The sequence below is a fragment of the Cupressus sempervirens genome, chromosome 2 (genome assembly GCF_028749045.1).
Source record: "Cupressus sempervirens isolate cs-2001-9-10 chromosome 2, ASM2874904v1, whole genome shotgun sequence".
NCBI classification, from domain to species: domain Eukaryota; kingdom Viridiplantae; phylum Streptophyta; class Pinopsida; order Cupressales; family Cupressaceae; genus Cupressus; species Cupressus sempervirens.
Genome location: NC_143119.1, coordinates 522,980,648 through 523,006,211, shown reverse-complemented (window position 1 = coordinate 523,006,211; position 25,564 = coordinate 522,980,648). Strand labels below are relative to the sequence as shown.

At 32.9% G+C, this 25,564-nt stretch overlaps 1 protein-coding gene across 1 annotated transcript; it reads left to right on the top strand.

Moving 5' to 3' along the window:
• Positions 1-17,846: 17,846 nt before the first annotated feature.
• LOC149573255 (uncharacterized) lies at positions 17,847-23,743 on the top strand. Its single transcript, XM_089814457.1, has 2 exons — positions 17,847-18,263; positions 23,303-23,743. The coding sequence occupies exons 1-2, from the start codon at positions 17,873-17,875 to the stop codon at positions 23,323-23,325; spliced, it is 414 nt and encodes a 137-aa protein (XP_089670583.1). The 5' UTR covers positions 17,847-17,872; the 3' UTR covers positions 23,326-23,743.
• The last annotated feature ends 1,821 nt before the right edge of the window (positions 23,744-25,564 follow it).

Below are 25,564 nucleotides of genomic sequence, written 5' to 3'. Positions count from 1 at the left end.
CTTTTATTTGGCGAATCTTTAATCTTCATCATAACACAGTAGCTCAACATTATCAATCTTCTGATTCTCGGCACATACTACATTACTCGACATCAACTAAATTTTACTCGGCATTTGCTAACTTGCTCGACATCCACTAGAATTTTCTTTCACTTGGCTCCAACTAACTTTTTGCTCAACTTGAACTAACTTTGCTTAGCACCTACTATCCACTTGATCAAGCTTGGCAAATGAACTTTGTTTAACTTTATTCTTCTGAACTTTCTAAGTGTAACTAGTCATTTTGTAACCTAAAGTAGATCATCAATATATTACGTTATCACTATCTTAATTGATTCTTATACTTCATTACATAATCATAACTCAACATTTCCTCTAGGTACTTTTGTTACATCTTGTTGATCAAATCCTCCTCATCAATCAACTAAGTGATAGTACTTGAAATATATAAGCAATTGTCTTACCAACATATAGCGGGTTTGACATTAGTGACAAAACAATGATTAAAACACATAGTCTTCTTCAGCAATCCTTCTAATCAAATGATCATTTCAATCAGATATCAACACCTTATTCATGAAGTTACTGGTCTTAGCAAACAAGGCAATGTACCTATTGGTGAGAAACTAGTTAAGAAAAAGGTTGAAAGTTATACTAAGGTAGTTTACAATGGTAAGGAAATGGTGATTAGCACCACCAGACAACACGGTGTGATATTCTTGAGTAGAATTATTGCATATTCTATCTATGCAAATTCTAAAAGTGATGATTTGTTAGTAGGTTTTGGCTATACAACCTATAAGATTTACATTGAGAAGGAGGAAGTAAATTTAAGTGATATTTTGGGAGTACAACTCCTTGAGAATTTGGAAAATATTAAGAGAACTAACAATGGTGTATTTAGATTTTAGTCCCTAATTAATCATATTTTATTTCATATACTTAAGAAATTTCCATTTCTATTAGTTACTGATATTATGAGTAGTGAAAGATGCACAATGGACAAGATAACAAATGTGTGTAGAAGGCATCCAACAAAGAAAACTTAGATAGTGGAAATTTGATCATGAGGACATTTTAGAATGAGATGATTCAAAGGTTCAGAATTTTCCCTGCAATTATTGACAGATTCAAGAATGATATATGTTTTATGGTGGGTACATACCTAACCTATGTTGAAGTAGTAGAACCTTGAAAAACATTTCTTGAGCCCTTAGGTTATGAGTTAACTGATGATGTAGCTATTGGTTATATTGATTTAATGTTGAAATCTGGTATAGATCAAGCATCATACAATTTTGGAATGTATGAGGAATTAACCTAGTCAACTTACCAGGCATCATTACAGAAAGCATCTCATAAGAAGATTGCAACTATAATGAAGAAAGAACTCTTTGAGGCTAGTATGTTAGAAGAAGAATCACAAGCAATTAGAAAAACAATCTCCAAACTGAAACAAATTGGTGAACAAGGTATAATTTATGTGACAACTTTTTCAATTGGTCAAGCATCCAATGTATCCATTGTAGAAGCTCCTACAGAACAGAGCATCCCATATGCTATTTTATTAGCCAAGCAACCAAGTGGATCTAAAAGGTAGTAAAAAAGAGTTAAACAACAAGCTACTGGACTAGAGAAAATAAAGAATACATTGTTGACAACTAAAGACTCTAGTGATGAAGAAGACAAGATGAACAAGAAGATAAATAGCCAGAGAAAGTTATTATTTCCAAGTAGCCATCAGGTAAAACAAGGGAACCCTGAAAACCAAAGATAGAGAATATTAACACATCCATCGTTAATGAAGGGAACTTTGTGTAGATGAATAAGTTTTATGATTTGTACAGTGATATGAAGAAAGAATAGATTGATATCTCTAATGTGAGATCTATGATTCTTAATAACTTGAAACTTAAAGACATTAAAGGTTTTTTCAATCAGAAAGTCTATGAAAAACTTATAACAAAGAAGGCACCAGTTCGAGAAGAAGATATGGAACTTTCGAAATCAATGATAAGAACTTTGTGCAAGACTAAAGATGAAGAAATCAAGAAATTGATGGGTAAATTAGCACCCTATCTACAAAATAAAATGAGGCCTATTTTATTTATGAGAGGTAATAAGAATACAATAAGAACTAAAACTATTATAGCGATTAATAAAATGATGATTGTGGTAGAGGTAACTCCTACCACTTCAGAGAAAACTTTAGAAGTATTAATAAGTGGTGGTACTATGCAAATTGATCAAACAAATATTACAATTAACATTGATGATAATCCTTTTGTAAGTTATGATCAACTTGAGTCCCATTCTGAAGATATTCAAGATTAGTTGAGACTGATTGAAGAAGAAAAAAGACAACTATAAGAAGAAAAGAAGAAGATTGAAGAAGCCAAGCTAAAATTGATTGAAGAGGAGAAGAAGCAGAGAGAAGAAGAAAAGAGGAGAGAGAAGAAGAAAATGAAAAGAAAGAAAAAGTAAGAAAAGAAAGAGAGGAGAAGGAAGAAGTAGAGAGAAAATCAAAGAAGTCAAAAGAGAAGAAACAAGAGGAAGATGAGGTGAAAGCATCCAACTCATCTGCTCCTATATCTCTTACTAACCTTATAGGTGACAATTATGATCAATCTAACTTGATCTCATCCTCGAAAAAATTGATTGAGAAGAACAGAAAAGTCAAGATTTTTTAAAAAGCATTAATGGAGATGACTAGCAATAGATTGCACAACACCCTCACAACCAAACATATAAAAGAAAACCCTGAACAAAGAGCACAAGTAGTTGTAAAATCATTTGATGATGAGTTTATAAATTTTTTGAATGTTGTTGAGTCTAAGGCTCAAATTTCACATGATGCTAATCTTTTTAGCACCATTTGTCAAAATGTTCAAAACAATTTTTTGAGTATTGATACTTGTATCAAGGAAATCTAAAGATGTCAACAAGTTGCCAAGGTACTATATATCAAATTCAATTTATCATATAAGTTGACCAAATATTTGGATAGTAAGATTCAAGGGAAGCTGAGTGAGTTGGAAGCTATAACTAGTCAAATACAACAACCCTCTTGCAGAGTTCATGAGTTTAACGAACAATTTTTCGGTGTTCACATAGACATCAGGAAACTGCAACTTGAAAAAGAATTTTTTTTGAGAAGACTATCATAATTCAGAGAATCTATTCCTCTAAAGATGTCAACCATTGAGAGACAATTGGAAGAATGTGTCAAAGAAAAGGATACATGCAAATTTTACCTACTTTAACCTTAATGCAATTGAGATTGCATCATATGCCTTATGTGCAGTGTTCACTACTACCAAAGCAAAAAAGGACATATGGGAGAAAGGTATGAACAGTTTGAAGGAAAATTTTGATGATTGTATGAAGATAATAACAGTTTGAGGCAACAAGACAAAAAAATTTGACATTTTTTGACCTTTCGACATTTGTCATTGATGACAAAAGGGGAGAAGTGCAGAAGAAAATTGTGTAGTAAGCTATGTACTAACTAATCATATAAAAAAGGAGAGCATTTGTAATATGAAGTATATGTAATGTAATAGATGTTAAGTATTGTAAATTTTGATAAAGTTTTGTCACTTAGCCAATTTTCCTTACTTTGTTGCCATCAATACCAAAGGAAGAGATTGTTGATAATTGGATTTGTGTAGTGATGCAATTTTTTTTCATTTATGGCAACACATGATGTACATGTTTTAGAAAACCTCAAAACTAAAGATACTTAGCTTTTGGTACTCAAAAAATTGTCTAAGTATGAAACTGGTTTACAACAGTGTATTGTTTTGATGTATAACTTGTTTATATGATGTTATCAGAGAGAGAGAGAGAGAGAGAGAGAGAGAAAGAGAGAGAGAGAGAGAGAGAGAGAGAGAGAGAGAGAGAGAGAGAGAGAGAGAGAAGTCATATGGATCAATATACATATTGGTGATGATGTGTATAACCTCATACATCAGTATAGACAATACAAAAGAGAAATATTCACATTTTATCAATGAACAAAACAACAAAATTAAAGGTAAAGGAATTATTTTGTTTACAAAATAATTACTTGATCAATTAGCGCCAACATCTTAGATGTTTACTCCAAGTGGGAAAAGTATATTATGGTCCTAGCTAACCTAGCAGAAATTTTTGAAAAGGCATGGTATTTATACAAAGGATATCTTGTGAGATTAGTGTGCAATTGTAATAAGAAGAGTGATATGAAAACTTTTTATGAAGCGATATATGTGAAGTTTTTGGAACCTATTTTTCATGATTTGAGATCAAGCTGAGGTCAGAGATCAGCCAAGAAAGAAGCCACAACATCTGTATACTTGAGGATCATTACTTGTTTGGACAGTGAGCTCTTCTTGCATCCACTGTACTACAACTCCTAACAAGGAACATTTATATTAGTACATCATCTAGTGGGTATCATCCCCACCGGGGTTTTCCCTTGGCCAGGGTTTCCCATTTTTAACAAAATATGGTGTTATGAGTTGTCTCTACACATGGTTATTATTACTATTCAACATTAATTGTTTACATTCTTATGCATGGTTCAAAGTAATAAATAATATCTAGTTGGCGACAAAAGTTTGTAGAATATTGATTCACCCTCCTGTCCCCCCCCGCCCCCCCCCCCCCCCCCCCCCCCCCCCCCCCCCGGCCCCTCAATATTCCCTATTTCTAACATATACATACGTACATATATGCATATGCATATACATAGACACACAAATGTGTGTGTGTGTGTGTGTGTGTGTGTGTGTGTGTGTGTGTGTGTGTGTACACTTGCAAACATTTCATATATAATTTCACTTAATATATAACTTGCATGTCTCTTTCTCACACACATGATTTTAATTTATATATATGCATGAAAGTTATATATATAATTTTATTTAAACAGAGATGCATGAAATTAAATAATTTTATTCATTTAAGTAAACATACATGATTTTAAAGGTTGTAAAATATAAAACATAATAAATTTTATTTATATAAGTAAACATGCATGAAATTAAAGTTTGTAAAATATAAAATATAATCAAATAAAGACTCATTTTTAATAATAAAAAATCAAAATCATTCTCAGTTCTAAAGAGAAAATATAATTATAAATCTGCCTAGTGAAAATGATAAAAGCATTGAAAAAAGTAGGGCACTCGGTAAATTTCATCGAAATAAAGAAAAATCAAGAAAGTTCCCCTGCAAATATTTCCAAAGGCAAGTTTCCTCCAAAAAACTCATTGAATCAACTTAAGATAGGAGGTGGGGAGCTCTCTACCATTTAAAAATCATTTTTATATACTCTCAATGATTTATGAAGAATATCGAAGTTGCAAAACATCTAAAAGGATTAGTGGTTTTGAAACCCTAATCAAGCTTCCTTCAAATCAAAGTGTAGTTATTATCAAAAACTAGAAGAGAAACAAAGAAGATGGTTGGAAGCTAGTTAAAAATAGAAAATACAGAAAGTATGGGTATGAAAAGCCGATCTCAAAACCTAACACCAATAAAGACGTCTTGGATCAACGACTAAAGAACCAAGAAGTCTTTTTCAAGAAAACCAAATATATCAATAGCGAAGGTAAACAAGAAAAGTCTACCCCTAGTTTTAATAAGCTCAACACTTATATATTATCTTGGCCTATAAAGATCTCATAACCTAATAATATACCTATAGGAACCACTAAACTCTTTCATATCCAGTCTAAGCACAAAATCAAATACCTTTTCCATCCTTACCAAAAAACCCTATAGATAGATCAACTAAAAATATAGCAAAGACACCCCAATCGTCTGTAAATATTCCCCCACATAAGAAAAAGAAACTTGAAGCAAACAAGTGGATTGAATTTGCAAACCCTCCTCAAAGAAAAATAAACAATATTGAAAAAATTGAAACTTTGATCATAAGCAACGAACACAGTGAAGCAAAATGGTAGGAGTGCTCTAATCTAGGAATCCATGCGATGTGGAATGACCTAGCAAAATACAGAGCTAATCTAGAATGGAACCTAACAAAAATCTATGGAGGAAAGGTAAGTAACATAACTCCTTATGATAATTATTATTGGTATTTGCAATGTCAGGATCATAAAATTAGGAACGAACTGATAAAAATATTGAATTATTTTTACAAAGGGCATCCTATTAAATTTATAGTATGGCAACCCAATTTTAATGAAAACAATATTCAGAAGATACATACAATTAAATGATTGGAATATGAAAATATTCCATCAAATTTAAATAACATTAATATAGTAAAAAGAATAGGGCAATCTTTAGGAGATCTAATAGGACTTGAAGTAAATAATTATAAAACAAGTAAGATAAGATTCTTAGTTTCAATAAAAATAGAACAAAGTGAATCTGTAAGTAAAAAAATCATAATGAACATATCAATATATAAATTAACCTTTACTGAATATGTAGGAGAAATAAATGAAATTATTGGAGCAAACTTTAAAAATATAAACATAAAGAATAATCTGAAGGAAGCATTAAGGACCATTAGAAAAAGGGATAAAAAGGCAAAAGAAAATAACGAAAAACCAAAATCAAAGGATAAAGAGAACACAAATAGTCAGGATATGAAGGAAAAAGAGGCAAAGCAAGAAGATTAGAGGGAAAACATAAGAAATGTAGAAAAAACAAAGTATAGAAGGAAGACAAACATGGATTATCAAACTTAAATGGATCAATATAGAAACTATAAAGAATGTAGAATAGAAAAGGAAACACTAGAAGAAATAGTACTCAATATGAAAAAATTGAATATGTTTTCCTATGACGTGTTGCTCCTACATAATGATCTGGTAGATCAATTTACCATAGTAGATAGCAACCATATAGAACATAAAGGCAAGGCAGTCATGAGGTCTGAATCAGAAAAGAATATAGAAAGAGAAAGCAATACAAAGACAAAATTATTAGAAGAGACACATACAAATCAGAATGCAATGGATAGCAATAGAGAGACATCAATAGATAACAACATAAAAATGAGATTAGAGGAAAACATTAATAAAGAATAGAGCTCTATAGAAAAGGGAGAAGTATCAATGGAGAAAGAATATCAAAGCCATTATATCTCACCAGCTAAATCAACTCAATGGAGTAATGTTACCATAAAGAAAAACTCAAAGAAAAAAAGGAACAAAGCTAGGAAAGAAGTTAGGAATTTGGAAATTTGAATTCAAAGAATCATATGGAGCTTCAAGTAGATTGAGAATAGTATGGAATCATCAAAAAATTAATCTAGAAATAATAACCACTAATCCTAATTGGATGGGATGCAGAGTTTCAAGAACAATAAATAATCTCCAGATCATAGTTATAAATGTTTATGGGCCTACCCGAACATCAAAAAAATTAGTAGTATGGAATGAGATTAGCACATTCTTAAATATTCTATAGAATAAGAACTTTATCATTGGAGGTGATTTCAATGCAATACTAAAAAGGGAAGAAAAATATGAGGGGATTTAGACAATCCCACGAGCAATAGAGGATTTCAGAGATTGGGCAGAGAATAATTCATTCATAGATATTCCAAAAAAAATGGAATATATACCTAGAATAATAGAAGGAAAGATTTTAGCTTCATAGCAGAAAGATTGGATAGATTCTTTTTTAAAGGAGACTTAAGCAATCTGGAAAGAGAAATCATGGCAGAAATCCTACCAATGACATATTTAGATCATTTTTTGGTAAAAATAGAAATCAAAGAACCATTCAAACCTACTTGAAATATGTTTAAATGTGAAAAATGTGGTTTCTTGACAAAAACTTCATGAATAGTATAAAAAACTAGTGGCAAGAAGGACAAGTACATGGCTCAAAAATGTTTTGTTTCATATCTAAACTAAAAATGATAAAAGAAACAAATTCTAAAATGGAATAAAGCACAATTCAAAAATATATTTAAAGAAAAATTAGATATAGAAGAAAAGTTGGAAAAATCAAATAAAGAAGTTATTAGAAAGGGAATGAATAATGAAACTTATTTGCAAGAAAAAGAATACCTATTAAACAAGAAGAAATTTTAGCTAAAGAAGAGATGTTTTGGAAACAAAAGTCTAGGGAGAAATGGTTGGCAAAAGGAGATCGCAACACCAAATACTTCCACACAAGTACCCTACAACATAGAACCTCTAACAATATATCAAAAATAAAAGATTCACAAGGTAATTTAATAGACAATCCAATTGAAATAGTAGGAACTTTCATAGATTACTTCAAAAATATCCTTAATAATTATGAAACTTATAACTGAGTAGAACAAGAAGAAATGCTGAAAATAATTCCTAAGGTTATCACAACAAAAGATAATAAATCCCTCAATAAACCTTTCACACTGCAAGAGATTAAAACAAATCTCTTTAATATAAATCTGGATAAATCACTAGGTCCAGATGGATTCCAAGCCTTCTTTTCCAAAAATGTTAGAAAATCATAGGAGTAGATTTGTGGAAAGCAATAAAAGCATCAAGAAATGGGGGGAAACTTCTAGCAGAAATTAATCACACATTCCTAACTCTAATTTCTAAGAAAATTAAGGTTGAAGAACTAGGAGAATTCAGACCTATCACCCTCTGCAATACTATCTATAAAATCTTCTCAAAAGCCTTAGCAAACTAACTAAAAGAATATCTCCCTAAATTAATATCAGAAGAATAGACATGGTTTGTACCTGAGAGATCTATTCTAGATGACATCTCAATCATTTAAGAAATAATATATTCAGTAACAAAAAACAAAAAGCATGCATGTTGCTAAAATTATATATACAAAAAGCATATGATAAAGTGGAATGGAGATTCCTAGGTAAAATATTCGAAGCATTTGGATTTTCACATCAATGGATCAACATCATTTTTCAGTGTATATCTACCCCAAAAATCTCGCTCCTTATAAACAAAACTCTAGAAAGATTCTTTAGTATATCTAGAGGAATCCGACAAGGTGACCCTATCTCTCCCTTCCTATACATCAGCATGGTTGAAACCTTTGGGAGATCAATTAAGATAGCACAAACTCAAAAAAAAAATTATAGGAATTAAGGTCACTAAAAATGCGCCTAATACCACACATCAACAATTCACTGATGACATGATACTTGCTGGAGCCAACACTAAAAGAGAAATAAACTACATTAAAATGATCCTAAATAACTACACAAAAGCATCAGGACAAAAAATTAATGCAGAAAAATTTAAAATATTTTTCTTCAATACAACATTAGATAGAGAAGAATATATCTGCAATGAATTAGGATATTATAAGAAAGGTTCCTTCCCATGTAAATATCTAGGAATGTACTTGGATGAAGGGACTAAAAAGAATCAAGGTTGGGAGCAAGCTTTAGAAAGAATAGATAATTAGATAGAAGCATGGAAAGGAAAATGGTTAACTAAAGTAGGAAAGTAACAAAAATCAAAGTTGTCCTATCAACTATACCTACTTATCAACTAACATGTTCACAATTACCAAAGAATATCAACCAGAAAATAGAGAAGAAATTAAGAAATTTCTTTTGGAAGGGTATAGAGGACAAGAAGAAGGAAACTTTTATAAGATAGGAAAAAATTTGTAGGCCTAAAGAAGCAAGGGGGCTAGGAATAAAAAAATTTAGATTGGCAGAATGAAGCATTAGACATAAAACAAGTATGGAGAATGCATCAAGATAAAGACAACAAATGGACTAGAATTTTCTATAATAAATATATAAATGCATTAGATAGCACATCATTATTAAGAACTAGGAACCCCCCAAAGGCTCTGCAACATGGAATTTTACGCTAAAATATCACCCCTTAATTATAAAATATACTACATGGGATATAGGTAGAGGAGATAAATCCCTATTCTAGGAAGATTCTTGGAACAAGTATCCCCCTCTTGATCAATCTAACATAACCATTAATGCAAAAGTTTGATTACAAATAATATGAGGAACCAAGGTAGAAGATTATATCCAACTTGATCCATCTAATGAAGAAACCCCCTGGAAATGGAAATCCTTAGAAAATAGAGGTCTCAATCCTGCAAACCAGGAGATCTTAGAAGCCATCCTTAGAGAGCGCCCTATCAACTATTGCAATAGGGAGGACAAACTTATTTGGGTTGTTGCTAAAGATGGAATCTACAAAGTAAATGAAGGATACAATCAAATTATAAATTCACAAAGATGGGAGGTTATAAATATTCATGTAAATGTCTATTGGGATCCAATAGGTCTTTCGAAAGAAGGTATCTTTCTTTAGGCAACCTCCCAAAACCAAATCGTAATGACAGGTAGAATCAGGAAAATGGGATTTGAAGGTCCATCAAGATGTATTCTCTGTAAATAAGAATCAAAAACTGCAAAGCTTCTCATATACCAATGCAAATTTACAAAGGAATATTGTGAATGGCTCAAATTCAAACTGAACTGGATAACTCCCCTCTCAAAAAAATGGCAAGATCACCTGGTAGGGTGGCCAAAAAAATCAAATAATAAAAGTATACAAAAAACTTTGGAATATCACTCCAGTAATCCTAGCATGAGAGATATGGAAGGAAAGAAATAGACGGATATTCAATAATGAAGAACACAATCTAACATCTCTCCTCAACAAGATTGAAGTTAGTATTATAGAAGTCATAAACTGAAACCTTAGGAAAACTTCAAAAGAAGAAGGTTCCTTCTTAGATTGGGATGCTGAAATTAAAAAGAATTGGAAACATCTAATTCAACCACCCCTCACTTACAAAATTAAAAATAGTACTGCCAGAAAAGAATCCAAATGGGAACCCCCACCAAAAGGCTAGAATAAACTCAACTTTGATGGAGCCTCTAGAGGTAATCCGAGAGTAGTAGGAATATGGTATATAATTAGGGAGGAATTTGGAAATTGGCTCATGAAATGAGCTAAGCCCTTGGGAATAGTCTCTAACAATATGACAGAATTAGAAGTAGTACATGAAGGTCTAAAACAGAGCATAAGCTTAAAAATAAAAAATATATATAATTGAAGGAGATTCATAGACCGTCATTAATGCACTTAGAAAAGGAAGGACTCCTAATTACATACTAGATTCTAGACTAGAAAAACTATCAGACTTTTGGATAAATTTGAAGAAGGTTTACACATACAGTCAGAGAAGGTAACATAGAAACAAACCTTTTAGCAAATAAATGAATGGATGAAGAAAAGATTCAATTGATTAATCATATTTAGTTAGTGGTGGTAATCATGACTTTTAGATCTCTATTGATATCCTCCTTGGCACTAGGTCCCATGATTATCCCAACTGGTGCAAATTTGGCTCACTTGTTTCAACATATGTGGATGCATCATCCTAAGATATCATGATCTTTGGCATTTCTTTAATTATAATTATGAGCTATATGAATAATCACCTAGTTGTATTATACTTTAATCATCACCCAACTTTTTCTAGATCCTTCCTTACTCTATTGTTCTATAAATGTGTGTTGAGTCCATTCCTCATTGCATTTTTCCTCATAGCGTGAAAAATTTTCTAGGGTGGGTTTCTTGATGGATACTAACATCTATTTGTGTCATGCTTTTGAAGTTCAAGCTATGGCTTTTCGAGGAACAGTAAAACTTGAGAGATGGAATCGCTTACTCAAACCCATAGACGACAAGAGTAGGGTTGTCATTAGTAGGATTTTGGATGAAGGCATCTTCAATTATGATTTCTCATGGCATACCAATAGTGACATTCTTGGTACCTAGCTTGGATGCCTAGCTAGGGCCAAAGTAGAGAAATGGGACATAATCAGGCTCTGTTATAACTTATTTGACCCTATCTAGTTGGTAGGTCTTGAACAAGTGATCTTCAGCATTGCTGATAAATTTAAAATCCCCTTGCTAGAAACCTACATGGAACATCAATCGGGAAGCTTCAAGCTTGCAATTGTACCTAGGTGCCCTACTCTGGTTATCTAAGACAATATCCTCTTCTTTCGAGAGTGGTCTAGAATGGAAGCTAATGTGTAATTTCTATTGTGATGGAGAGGCATTATAGAGAACCCTACGATGGAGTGGCTATTGAATTACTTGAAGGACTTTGATGCATATATTCACCTAGTCGTGGACTTTTCAGACTTGGAAACTGTAGAATTTTGCCTTCCTAATTTTGATAAGTCTAGCAAAACTAGAAACACTTATGAGTTTCCTCCTAGGTCATAGGCCAAAAACATTAGGGAAGCATCTGAAATCATCATGGTCTTTGGTAAGGAGGATACTGGAGCGTAATAAGGTTATAGGGCCTGGTTTTGGTGCATTTTGATGGATATTTTTCTCTAATTAGGCGTGGTGGCTCTTTTTTCCTCTCTTGGTTGGGTTTTTTGGGTGTTTCCCTATATGTTCTCTTTGCGGGTTATATACTAGTTTGGCCCTTTGACTGGCCATTGGTGGCCTTTCCTTGTATCTTCTCAATTGCTAGGTTTGTTGCATTTTCCCCAAGAAGCAATTAGATTATTTCTTCTATTAGGGTAGCTTTTGAGCTCCACAAGTTATTATTATCTCACTAATGTATATATATCTTACATGAATATATCTTTCGTTTCCTCTACTCTGATTTTTCTCTATTTATTCTATGAGTGCTTTCAAGCTTGGCCCCTTTGGGTGGTGTATCCTTTTGTTGTAGTTTATGGGTATTTGTATTGTTCCACCGATTATAATAGGATTAAACACTCAATCTATTTTTTCTTCAAGGAATATGTTGGCTAAGCTAGCTTGAACTTGGATTTCCAGGTCTCGTTTCATTAAAGTAGGTAGCAGATTATTAGTCTTAAAATTGTTGTGACATATCTCTTGTGAATAGGATGAATTAGTAATAGCTATATTCACTAATCATCCTACAATCATTAATCTTAATAGTTAAAACAAGCATAGAATTTCTAAGGATTGCAAGGGTTATCAAATTTTGGGTACTCAAAACATAATGTCCAATAATAGTTAAAAGTTAATCATCAAATGTATTAAATATAACTTAATAATCAGTAAAGAAAACAATATGGTAACAATATAAAAAAGAAAATTCAATACAAGGATATATTTAAAATAAGCTAACACATATGATAGATAAACTAGTTTAAAGAAGAATTTTGTTATTATCTCTTTGGCTTATTTTTTTCAAATCGCTAACTAATAATTAAGATTTAGAGGTAGCATAATTATATGATACACCAGTACATAAAGGAAATGGCAACTATCATCAAGGGCTCTGTTCTGAGCCCACCAAATTATATTGATTATTTTCGCTTACTCCTTCGTTGATTTTATCTCATTAACTCTTGCTTCTTATCCCCTTTGGAAGTTAGACATTTTTTTATGCAGGTCAAATATCTTCATATGGACAGTCATTCGATTCTTTTGGCTATTTTATCATATTTTCTCAAGCTCATTGTCCCCCTCCTCCTAGATGTTACTCTATCTTTTGTTGATTCGTCAAATGTGTATTATTTTGTAAACTAGAAATTGAATTCACACTGGGGTATGCCCCTTTTATATGCTATATAATATAGGACTTTGGTCCCAAGCAAGACTAGAGGTTTTCTTACTTCATTCTTTCCTACCAATGCTCATTTGGACGGAGAACTTTGTATTCTATTTTATTTATCTCATATAATATAAGGCTTCAATCATTTACTGGTTAAAAAAAGAGAAAATATAATTATCATAATTATTTGTGATTACATAAAATAACACATTAAGAAATCATCAAAATTTAAAAATTATTTTTAGAACCTAGCTCACTAAGGGCACCGGTAGGAAAGAGTCGGGTGGAGAAAACCTCCGATCTCACCCCAAAATTCAAGTAACATTTTTGCTTGTCTCGTCTCTCTCCATTCCAACATCAAGTAAAGTTTCCTTTGCATTATCTTCAAGTACTTTTATTAGCATTTCATCATTTCCATCATCCATTGAGCCATCATAATCCCACATCATATGGGGCCCTAATTTGTAATCAATAGAAGCTCAAGAGAACATTCAAAGATTGTGATGACCATACACAAAATCTTCTTCTTCTTTTCTGCCAGGCCTATTACACTTCACAGAATGTATGAAGGTGTTCTTGCTCCAATTTCTTTCACATGTAGAAGCACTTGAAACCTATTTTGTAAAATAAAAGTAAATAACATTACCATTTTAAAATACATTAACAATTAAATAAATTTCATCAAGATCCTAAGACTAATGATGCAAAAACTACTTGAGATAACACATGAATTGCAATAATTTGTACTAGTGGTTTTTTTGTTCCATAATTCTCCCAAAACATTTTGGCTTTCATCTTCAATCGGTCAAATGGAACATCTTTGTGTGAAAAATCATCTAATCCTTCAATATATCTTGACATTTCCTCCTTGATTGTAGTATAGTCCTTTCTACTTGGATAAATTCTATCAATGTAGGTTTTCCATCCCATGGAAACCTCATCATCTAACCACGGTCTTTTGTGAAACCATTTTGGATTGAGTAAAAATCCAACTAAATGATGAGGACTATGAAGCATCTTCCATCTTTTTAACTACATTCCTAAACAATATCATGTGTCTCTTGATCAAATAATGGTGCCCCAATAATAAACATACCCTTTGCCTTCTCCCTCTTTTGATCTAGCTTCTCAAACACATCTCCCATGCATGGTTTATCATCATAAAAAAGATGAGGGACTTCAAGAATAGGCCAAGAAAGTATTATAAGATCACTTGCATGATGCTAATTATGAGATCATAAATTTCATCACATGCTTGGTTGTTGATACATGATCGATCCCTCCATCTTTCTCATTCAGTATACATGGTCATTTGACTCAATGCTTGTTTTACCTTCATAATTCAGTTAACTATAATAAATTTGAAGCAAGTCATATTTCAGCACATCTAAGTAGCTGCAAAGAAGAACATTTCTTATAAATAGCATGTGACAGAGTGGTTTACAATAAAATGGATTTTTTAAACATTTGCAACTATATCAAAAATCAAAGGAATCTTATTGTGCAAATATTTAAGAAGCAAGCTCATGCAATGAGCCACACAAGGTGTCCAAAAAATATTTGGAAATTCATCTTCAATCCACCTTCCTGCCAAAACATTGTTTGAAGCATTATTAGTTATAATTTGTACAACATTATATTTCCCTACCTATTCAATCACTTCTTGAAAAAGTGTGGTCAAATATGTTGCATCTTTCACATACCCTAAAGTATCATGAGCTTTGATAAACAGTATACCATTTGGTGAAGTTCATTAAGAATATTAGTCAATAGTCGATGTGCAATGTCAGTCCATCCATCTGAAACTATGGAAACACATGTATATGACCAACTACCTTGGAAATTGTGAAGTCATACTTCAATGTGTTTCTTCTCATCATCTAGAACAACCAATACGAAGCTTTTCATAACTTGGAGGCACATATTCTTTAGGTGCATTATTGACCATACTTATAGCCTATTTCCATAAAGGAGACCTAAATATATTAAATGGCATTCCACAACCACAGAAAAGTCTTCCAATAGAAACATCTACATTCTTTCTATTAGTAGCAGCAAACATTTTCCCAATTTGAGATTCATAAATAGATGTAGAAGCACCACCTAAAGGTTGTGGCATCCCCACTTGATAATCTTTTGATTTCTCCCAAATAGATTTTAAAGAGTCTACATAATTAAACTCTCGACCACTTGTTCTTTCTTTCTAACTCCCAACAAATGATATTTAATACGTGCAATTGAGCCACACTTATTTTCCTTACAAAATGAACACTTACATTGCCTACTTACCAATTACCATAATCTTCTGCTGAATAATCTCTATTTATTGTGACAAACTTTCACAACATTTGTTCAAATTCCTTCTTTGCTTTTTTATAGTCTATGGGCTTCATGTGTTGACTTTGTATTTTGAGCATGGAAGGATGTAATGAAGTGCCATCCATTGTACCTAAAAAATATGTGAACAAGTATAAACAATGTGATTTTAAAAAAAAAAAAAATCAGTAGATTTGTTTCAAAATTTTAAAACACACTTTTTTATTATAAAAAACAATTGAGTAAAAAGTCATACCTAATTTGCAACATCTCTTTTTTTTTTCACTGTCTTCCTCATCAATATATGAATTATAATCTCAATTCCATTTCTTTTATAACAAATTACAAAATTATATAGACATGATTGTATTTTTTATTTTATTTTTGTGTATGTATGATATCTTTTTAAATTAATTTAGGATAGAATAAATCTATAAAATCATATTTTTATATAATTTAAATATTTTTAATGTATTTTTATAAAAAAAATCAAAATTTCATGAAATATTACAAAATTATTCTCTGAAAACAAAATACATTTCTAACATTGATTATTTCAAAAAAGACATGATGATTTTAATAAAAAAAATAAAGTTAATTTAATTTAGCCGATGGGCTATTTGTGGGAACTTTGTTTCAAGAAATTGATATTTTGACTAAAAAGTTGTGAGTTCACCGAAAAAGTTGTTAGTTGGTCGAAAAAGTTGTTAGTTTGGCCGAAAAATTGTAGATCATTTCACTTTTATCTCACTCCACTTTTAACTCTTGTTTTGATATTTATTTGTTGTTATCTCCACTTTTGATTATTGTTTTTTTTTTTGTATTTATTTTTTTAAAAAAATTATTTGTGATCTCACATTAGCTCATGTTGTGATTTCTATTTATTTAACTTTTGATTTTTAAAATTGATTTAGATTTTAGTTTTTAATTTATTTTTTATGTTAGTTTCTTTAAATATTATCTTTTAAATTCTATAATTTATTTAGTCAATAGAATATTTGTTAGAGACATTATTTTTTTATATTAATTTTTTTGTATTTCTCTTATTAATTTTTCATAATAACTTTTTTGATAACTTTTTTCTTAAATGATTATTTTTTCATATTTGATGAATTAAGTTTAAATAAATAATATGTATTAATCTCATTAAAATATTTTAGTAAATATTATGTTATTTAAATTGAAAATTATTAATAATTTAATTTGTTTACATAAAATTATTTTTTAAATCTTCAATTTTAATTATTATTATTTTTTTAAATTTAAAAAACAAATACTTGTGATCTCCATATTAGCTCATATTGTGATCTCTATTTATTTAACTTTTGATTTTTTAAATTGGTTTAGGTTTTAGTTTTTAAATTTTTTTATATTAGTTTAGTTTTTTCTTTAAATATTGTTTTTAAGTTTGTATAATTTATTTAGTCAATTCTTTTTTTTTTTTATTTCTTATTAATTTTTCATAATAATTTTTTTGATGGGATTTTTTTTAAAAAAAAATTTCATATTTGATAAATTGAATTTAAATAAATCATATATATTAATCTATTTAAAAGATTTTAGTAGATATTATGTTATTTAAATTAAAGATTATTAATAATCTAATTTGTTCACATGAATTATTATTTAAAAATAATAATTTGTTCACATGAATCTTTGTGATTTCAAAGAGCTATTGTAAGAAAGTAAAATATTAGAATATTATTTTATTAGTTAACTATAAAAAAAATAAAATTTTGAATTGAATCAATATATTAACTACTTTAGCATTCACTGGTACCATTTAGTCAATTAATTTCCATCACACATCACTTTATTTTTATTTTTGAAAAATAATCATAGTTTTTATAAAATTCAATCATGACAAGCAAATATATAGTCTATGTCTATATCTATATACCTTTTTTAATGAGTACTTTCGTAGTAATTTCAATTCATTTTGATTGCTTATTTCAATGATGTTCAACATTATATCAAAATCAAACACATAAAATCATCTATATTATATCAAAATATATAAATTTGAATGAAGATTCTTATCACTGATTTTTTGCCGAGCTCGTTTTCGATCCTTCGGGCCGATATCGCCGGCAAGGTGGCTAAGGCTAAGGAAATCGTTGACGACGGCGGACAGATGGTGATCCTCCTGCGTACGACGGACACAGGTGGAGCCTCTCCGACCTTCCCTCCATTTACTTCAAACCACTCCGCAGGTACGTCTTTCGTTCCTTTTGCTTCGGCATTCAATTCTCCTACAACAAGCGAACAAGCCATTAATATTGACAACTCCAATTTCGATCCGGTCTCTCCTGCCAAATCTAAGTCATTTTCGGAGGCAGTTGCGAATGCATCTGGTAAGATCGATGATAAAGCTAGGTTCATAGTTAATCCCGGGATCAATGAAGGCGCCTACCAAGGTAAGAATCCTGAGGCTTCCGCGGCTCCGTTTTCCTTGTCCTCGAATTCTGAAATGCTTGCCAAAATTGTTAAGGAAAGAAACAAACTTAAAGACACTTCTATTTTCTTTGCTTCAGTGGAAATTGATAAATGCCCACCTTGAAAATTTCTGGATGATTGGTTTTATAACTTTTGGAATATGAAACTAGGGTTTAATATCTCATTTTGCAGGCAGATCCAAAAGGGGTTGTTTGTCATTTTTTTCTCTAATCATGAAGCCCAGCAAGAGGTATTAAAAAGAAAATATTGGAATGTTGGTTCGACCTCGTTCCGGGCTTTAGCTTGGACACCTGAAGCCGTGCATGAAGAGGTTTTAGCCCTCTCGACACCCAAGTGGATTTTGGTGAAAAATGTCCCACCTTTCCTTTGGCGATTCCTTCCTCTATTAATGGAAAATTTCGGTAAAACCATCCGGATGGACGAAACTTCCAGGTTAGTCCCACATATGGATGCTAGGGTTCTTATGTCGATCCTTCCAGGGACAGAAATCCCTAATGAAATTGAAATAAAAGTTTTGCATGAAAATTATGTGTGTCCCATCGAAATCCTAAGAGGTTTGAACGCATGTTTTCTGTGCAGGAGGGAAGGCCATCGTAGGAAGGATTGTCCTATCATTAAAAAATCCCAGCCTAAACCTCCTGGTAACCCCAAATCCCCTACCACGTTTGAAAATCAGGTTAACCAATCAGTTGTTCAACCTTCTCCCGATTCTATTGGAAAAACTTTCAAGGAAAATGTAAGTATTGCTCAGGTTGATCTGTCGTCTATCATTCAAAAGAACCCTCATATAGATGTCAAGTCGGGGCTTGATAATGACGATGGATTTACTCTGGTTAGCAATAAGAAGAAGAGGAAAAAGAATAATTCAGGTCAACCCAAAGCCAATAGCCTCAAAAATCTTCATCCTCCTTCTCAGGCCAGTTTACCTCATCCGAGTACTGGTCTAGATCTAGAGTTTACTTCTCAAGCTAGAACCATTGCATCTGACTTAACTCATGATAATTTGCCTCCAAAAGTTTTTAAGGAAATTGAAGATGGGTATATCTTTGAAATTATTCCTGCTAAAGAGTCGAAACTGAATGATTCTAGCATGGATTTGGAGCCCTCTGAACGGGACGAATCCTCTAAAATAGAGTCTATGACTATGAGAAGACGCGGAAGGCCACCAGGGTCTAGAAATAAACTCGTTGGTAAATTGGATGGGGACTCATCCAGTAGTCCCAATATGGTGAATGGAACTGCGGATCATGATATTGTCACTGTATCTCAATGAATTGCATCTCTTGGAATGTGAGGGGGATTGAATCTCCTGATAGGAAATTTGTTATTAAGCAGGTTTTAAATTCTTTTGATAATATTGATTTGGTCATGCTGCAAGAGGTTAAAGCTACTGGTTTTAATCTTGATTCTAATCTTAGCTTCATTTGGAAGGATTCTATTAAATTCACAACTAACCATTGTAGGGGAAAGGGAGGAATTGCTATTCTTATTAACCCTAAATGGGAATCTTATATCTCTGATAATGGTGTTTCGCCATGTAACAGGGTTGTTTGGTTCATTATGAACATTAATAATAAATCTGTTGGTTTTTGTTCCATCTATGCTCCTAATGAAGTTAAATCCAGAATCTCTCTTTGGAATTGCCTTGCTAATCTTCCTGATATTCCCTGGTTTTTTGGAGGGTATTTTAACATGGTTGAGTCACCTTACGACAAGTCTGGTGGCCTTCCTTTTAAATGGAAGGATCAAGAGTATGTTCATTGGACCAATTTTATTAGGAATAAAAATCTGTTTGACCCTCTTGCCAACTCGAAAGACACTCACCCTGGAATCTGGCACACCTGGTGTAACTTCCAGCAAGGTCATGCTCAGATCTATTCTAGATTAGACCTCTTTTATGGTAACAAAGACTTCATTTGCTTCCTTCCTGACAATAATAGTGTCATTGTCAAAGTCATGGCCACCGTTTTATCTGACCATCACCCTATTTTCACTAGGATTAATATCAGTTCTGGCCCTATTCGTCAGAACTCTGCTTGTTCCAAATTTTTGCTTAACACCAAGCTTCTTCAAGATAATGATGTCCTCTGTGCCATTCATATCATTAGAAATTTCAATTTTTTTAACCTTAAAGACTATTCTATGCTGGACAAGTGGAAGGTTATGATTCTTGCATGGAAGAATCTGTTACAGACCATTGGCCAAAAGCACGCTAAAGACTTTAGATTTAATGAGAAATTGTTAATCTCTAGCCTTCAGGAAGCTAAGTTAAAGGCTCAATCTGACCCTTCCAACCTGGTTTTTCTTAACTAGTTGGTTGCTTCTAAAGATGCCCTCATAAAGCATCAACAATACAAGATCCAAGGTGCTAAAATTCGCTCGAGGGCTAACTGGCTCCAACATGGGGATCGTGGCTCCAAATTCTTTTTTAACCTCCTTAAACATAAGCATACTAAAGAATCTATAGATAGACTGATCATAAATAACAAGGAAATCATGGATCCGGCTAGCATCTATGCCGCCTTTGCTGTTTATTATAAACAACTCTTATCTTCTGAGGACTCTAGAGAGGCCGTTGAAGGTAGAGATAGTTGTAGAAGTCTTTTTCCCAATAAATTGGATGATGATGATGTCAAGTCTCTCTCAACCTTAATTTTTGTTGAGGAAATTGAAGGGACCATCAAAGCTCTCAAGGATTATAAAGCTCTTGGGCACGACGGGCTTCCTATTGAATTTTATAAGGCTAACATCACCTGGATTAGCAAAGATCTGCTGGACCTTTATAATGAAGCTTTAGCTACTGGCTCTCTCGGGCCGGAAATTAACAAGGGGTATATTAAGCTCCTTCCTAAGGAAGGAGATAAAACTCTGATTAAGAATTGGAGGCCGATCACTCTCCTTAATGTTTCTTACAAGATCTTAGCTAAAGTGCTTGCTATTAGACTGGTTAATATTCTCCCTAAGTTTTTTAGCATTACTCAAACTGGTTTTATTAAGGGAAGATACATTCTGGAGAATCTTATTACTGCTTGGGAAGCCATGGATTGGGCTAAAGTGTCACATCAGAATGTTGCTTTGCTTCTCCTAGACTTTGAAAAAGCATATGATAGGGTGGATTGGCAATTCATTAATTTGATCTTACAGTCTTTCGGGTTTCCTTCTTATTTTTGTGATGATGTCTCTACCTTGCTTAAGGATGCTTATGCTCAAGTTGAGGTTAATGGATCTCTTTCAGATCCTTTCCCGCTGGGTCGTTCTATTATACAAGGATGCCCCTTGGCCCCTGCTCTTTTTGTCATTGCTACTAAAGCTCTTTTCTACATTCTCAGAGACTCCTCTTTCTCTCCGGACATTAGAGGTTTGTACCTACCTAACAATGATGAGCTTTTAAACAGCCACTTTGCTGATGATACTGCTATCTTTTTCGAGCTCTCTGAAACCAACTTAAAAAATCTGCAAGTCAAATTGAATTTTTTTTGTGTTATATCTGGTGCCAAACTCTCTCAAGCTAAGTCTATATGCCTGGGATGGTAGGACAAGCCTCCGGATTGGTTTTCACAATACAATTTTCAGTGGGGAGGACCAAAGAAGATTGTTAAGTATTTGGGAATCCCTTATTCTGTTGACCCTTCTCTCAAAGATATGTGGTCCTGGGTTAAAGCCAAAATCGAGAACAAGCTTAACAAATGGCATAATAGAACCTTATCGCTTGCTGGTAGAATTCAGGTTTGTCAAAAGATCCTGTCCTCTTATAGTATATATTATTCTTCCGCTTGGATGTTTAATAACTATAAGATTCATGAGATCCAAAAAGCCATCAGACATTTTTTATGGTCTGATGGCAAAGGCAATCGTAAGCACCATGCTGTTAACTGGGATTGGTGTCATACTGCTAAGTCCCTCGGTGGACTTGGGCTTAAGGACCTTAAGTTACAGGGCATCGCTCTTTCTGCCAAATGGATTTTTCAAGCATTGGAAGGTGATAGTCCTTGGAAGGTTCTTGTCAAACATAATATTGACAGAGGTTACCCCAAGGAGGCTAAATCTTGGAAGAACCTCCCCTTTTGTGACCTTATTACTAGTAAATTTTCGGTCATAGTCCAAGGTTCTACGATTTTTAGGTCTATTTGGCGCGCCTGGGAATATGTCTGAAAGTTTATCTCTAATAAGGAGTTCTACAATAATAGTCAAATCCATGGTGAAAAGTCCATTTGGTGGAATTTGTGTGTCAATAATAAACCTCTTGCACTCTACCAGGGATGTTCTGCCAAATCTTGGGCTAAAGCCGGTATTACTCAAATTGTTGATATTTATGAACAGGATGTCCTTATTCCCTGGGACGATCTCAAGATTAAGTTTAATATTCCTTAATCCCAGAAGAAGACTTATAATCTGATATTACAAGCTACTAAAAATCTTCCTTCTATCTGTCATGTGAATTCTTTTAGACATTTGAATTGTAAGTGGCCAGATGGTACTGTTTTGGACAGACTTAAAGCTAAAAACATATATAAGGTTATTGACTACAATGAAGATATTATTCTGCATCTTAATAAAATTTGGTACTGTTCTTTTGATTGTAAAGATTGGAATAAGTTACTAGTTTTTCTGTGGAAAAGCCCTGTTGAGCCAAAAATTCAATGTTTTAAATGGCTGACTTTAATTGATAAACTGCCTATTAGAAAAGACAATCAGCACTCTGATATTTGTAGAATTTGCAAGTTACCAAAAAATAGTAGACATTTTATTTGATTGCTTATTTGCTAAAGAAATATGGCATTTATTTGGTATTTACTATCCTATTAGTGTGAGCATTATTGATATCATTACTGGTCACATTAATGGGATCAGTAAAGATGCTAACTTTTTTTGGAATATGCTGTCCTCTAACATTATTTGGCAGATTTGGAAATGCAGGAACGAGGAAAAGTACCAAGGTAAGCCAAGGATTCTTACTGAGTTTTTTCGAAAACTCACTTTTTTCAAAAAAATTTTGCAGGTTCAAACCACTATGATAATTGAGAAGGATAAACTTCGAAAATTTCTTAAAGACGGGCAGGCGACCCTTTTTGTTCATGAGCTCAAGTATGGATACCAGTGGCAGAGGACTATGGATAACTTGCAACTTTTTGAGCGTACCTGCTGGAAGCTGAACCAAGCCATCCAAAAGAACCATAATGCCAAAAAGGAGGAATTATTTATTCTATCTCAGATCCAAGAAAGGAAAAATATTGTTTGGATGGAAGGCCCACTCGGCTGGACCGCCTGGGTTGATCTGTATCTTGACATTTTGCAGTAGTTTTGTTGGTTCATTAGAGTTTCAGTTGTTAATGCATTCTTGGTTGAGGCTGTGCCTCTGATGGGTCTCCCAGTTACAATGTAACTTCTTTTTGATCTCGCTATTTCTAATACAAAAAATATATAAATTTTAAATTTTAAATGCATTAATAGTATATTATAGACATTATAAATATGTATTAATAACAATGAACATTTGAACTACAATTATATATAAAAAATTACACTGAATCAGATACATTTTATTCTAACAACTGTGTTTTACCAGTGCATATGCACAGAACCCTCAAGTTATATGTACCAACAACTCCTATTATACAAAGAAATACTGAACATAATTTATCCTTAAATAAACCCTTCTCTTATATTCTACTTTTGTTTTTAAAAATTACAAAATTCACTTCTCTTTCGCTCCCACTAACCTGGGTATTCTAAATTTAAATAAACAAACAACATTATAAATTGTCTTGATAAGGCAATGCCTATTACAAACTGTACAATATCTTAAAAAATGTCCAAGTTCAATCATTTGAACGTATCTTTTAATATTTGCATCACCAGCCAAAGAACTTTTGGCCGTCAGCAATATCCTCTCTTTTGGAACCATGTGTATTTGTACTGTTTGCAGAGATTTTACCTTACTAATAAATTTTATTTTATGCAGAGTACCATTTTGGCCATATGTGATCACTGTGGATTTCCAAATCATCATGTGAAGAGAGAGAGAGAGAGAGAGAGAGAGAGAGTCAGCCAAAAGCCAGTGCCAATATTGGCACTATCGAAGGTGGCTTACAGCTTGGGAAGAGACAATTATGTGGCTGTACTCCACTGACCAAATTTATGATGTAAAATACATAAATGGTATCCTAGGTTAACCGTGAAATATTAGGAGTATAGCTTACTGGAGGTACGAATAAAGCTCAGCTAGGCTTGTAGGTCTGACATGAAGCTGTTGTAATTTCTGCTGAAGGGGATAGATGCAGTTATTCTCCATACAAAATAGCAATTATAGTAAGAAATCCAATTTTGTATATCATTTTGAAATTTACACACAATTTTCACTGGTTTGATCCTTATAACCTGCCTACACAGTGCTTTAAAAATTCCAAAAACACTTCTTTAGGGATCTATAATACCCAGCCCTCCTTTACCTTTTGGCTGAATACAATGCAACCAAGCCGTAGCAGGGGAGCTTTTCTTGTTGCCCAATTTAGCCCAAACAAAGTTTCTAATTAGCTTGGTAAGCTAATTCCAAGCTAATTGTAGCAAGATTTGGAAGGAAGCCAACAGGACAAAATATAGGCATGACTAGCAAGAAGAATCTTGTTGGCCACTCGAATAAGCCCTGCCATTGATAGAAAGCTGTTGGGCACAGTGAAGAAACTTCTTATTAATTTTGGTCATAAACCAACTCCACATGTCCTTCAGAGATCTCCAATACCACAGGGGATTCCTAAATTACTACCAGATGGCTAGCTAGAGCCATGGAAGGTATTTCTCCTTGGAAACAATTAAACTCTTATGGCCCCTTTATTTAACACACAAGGATCTGCTTTGTTTAACTCCATCTGGAGAGCCTGACAAATTACTTCCAAAAAACTTAACTTGGTTTCCCCAATCTTTTAGTCCTGGTTTGATTTTTGCAGGCTCTTCCATTTGGTGGAAAGGACTGATTTAATTTGGAGGTATGCCCTTGGATTTCCATCCAACAGCTTGGGTAAAAGGCTTTTCAATAAAGGAATTCAAACATTTAGAGACTTTTCGGACCCCACAAGCTTCAATTGGAAACATCGGGCCCTTCTTCAACTCCATTACAACTTGGCACCTTTTGACAAACATGTAATTGAGGGTATTCAGCATCTTGGTCCCCCTCATTTGTTTAGTCTTATCTCCATCCCTAGCTACGACAACTTCTGCTGACTGGAGATGGAATTGTACGCATAACCTCCAGCCCTCCCCACTC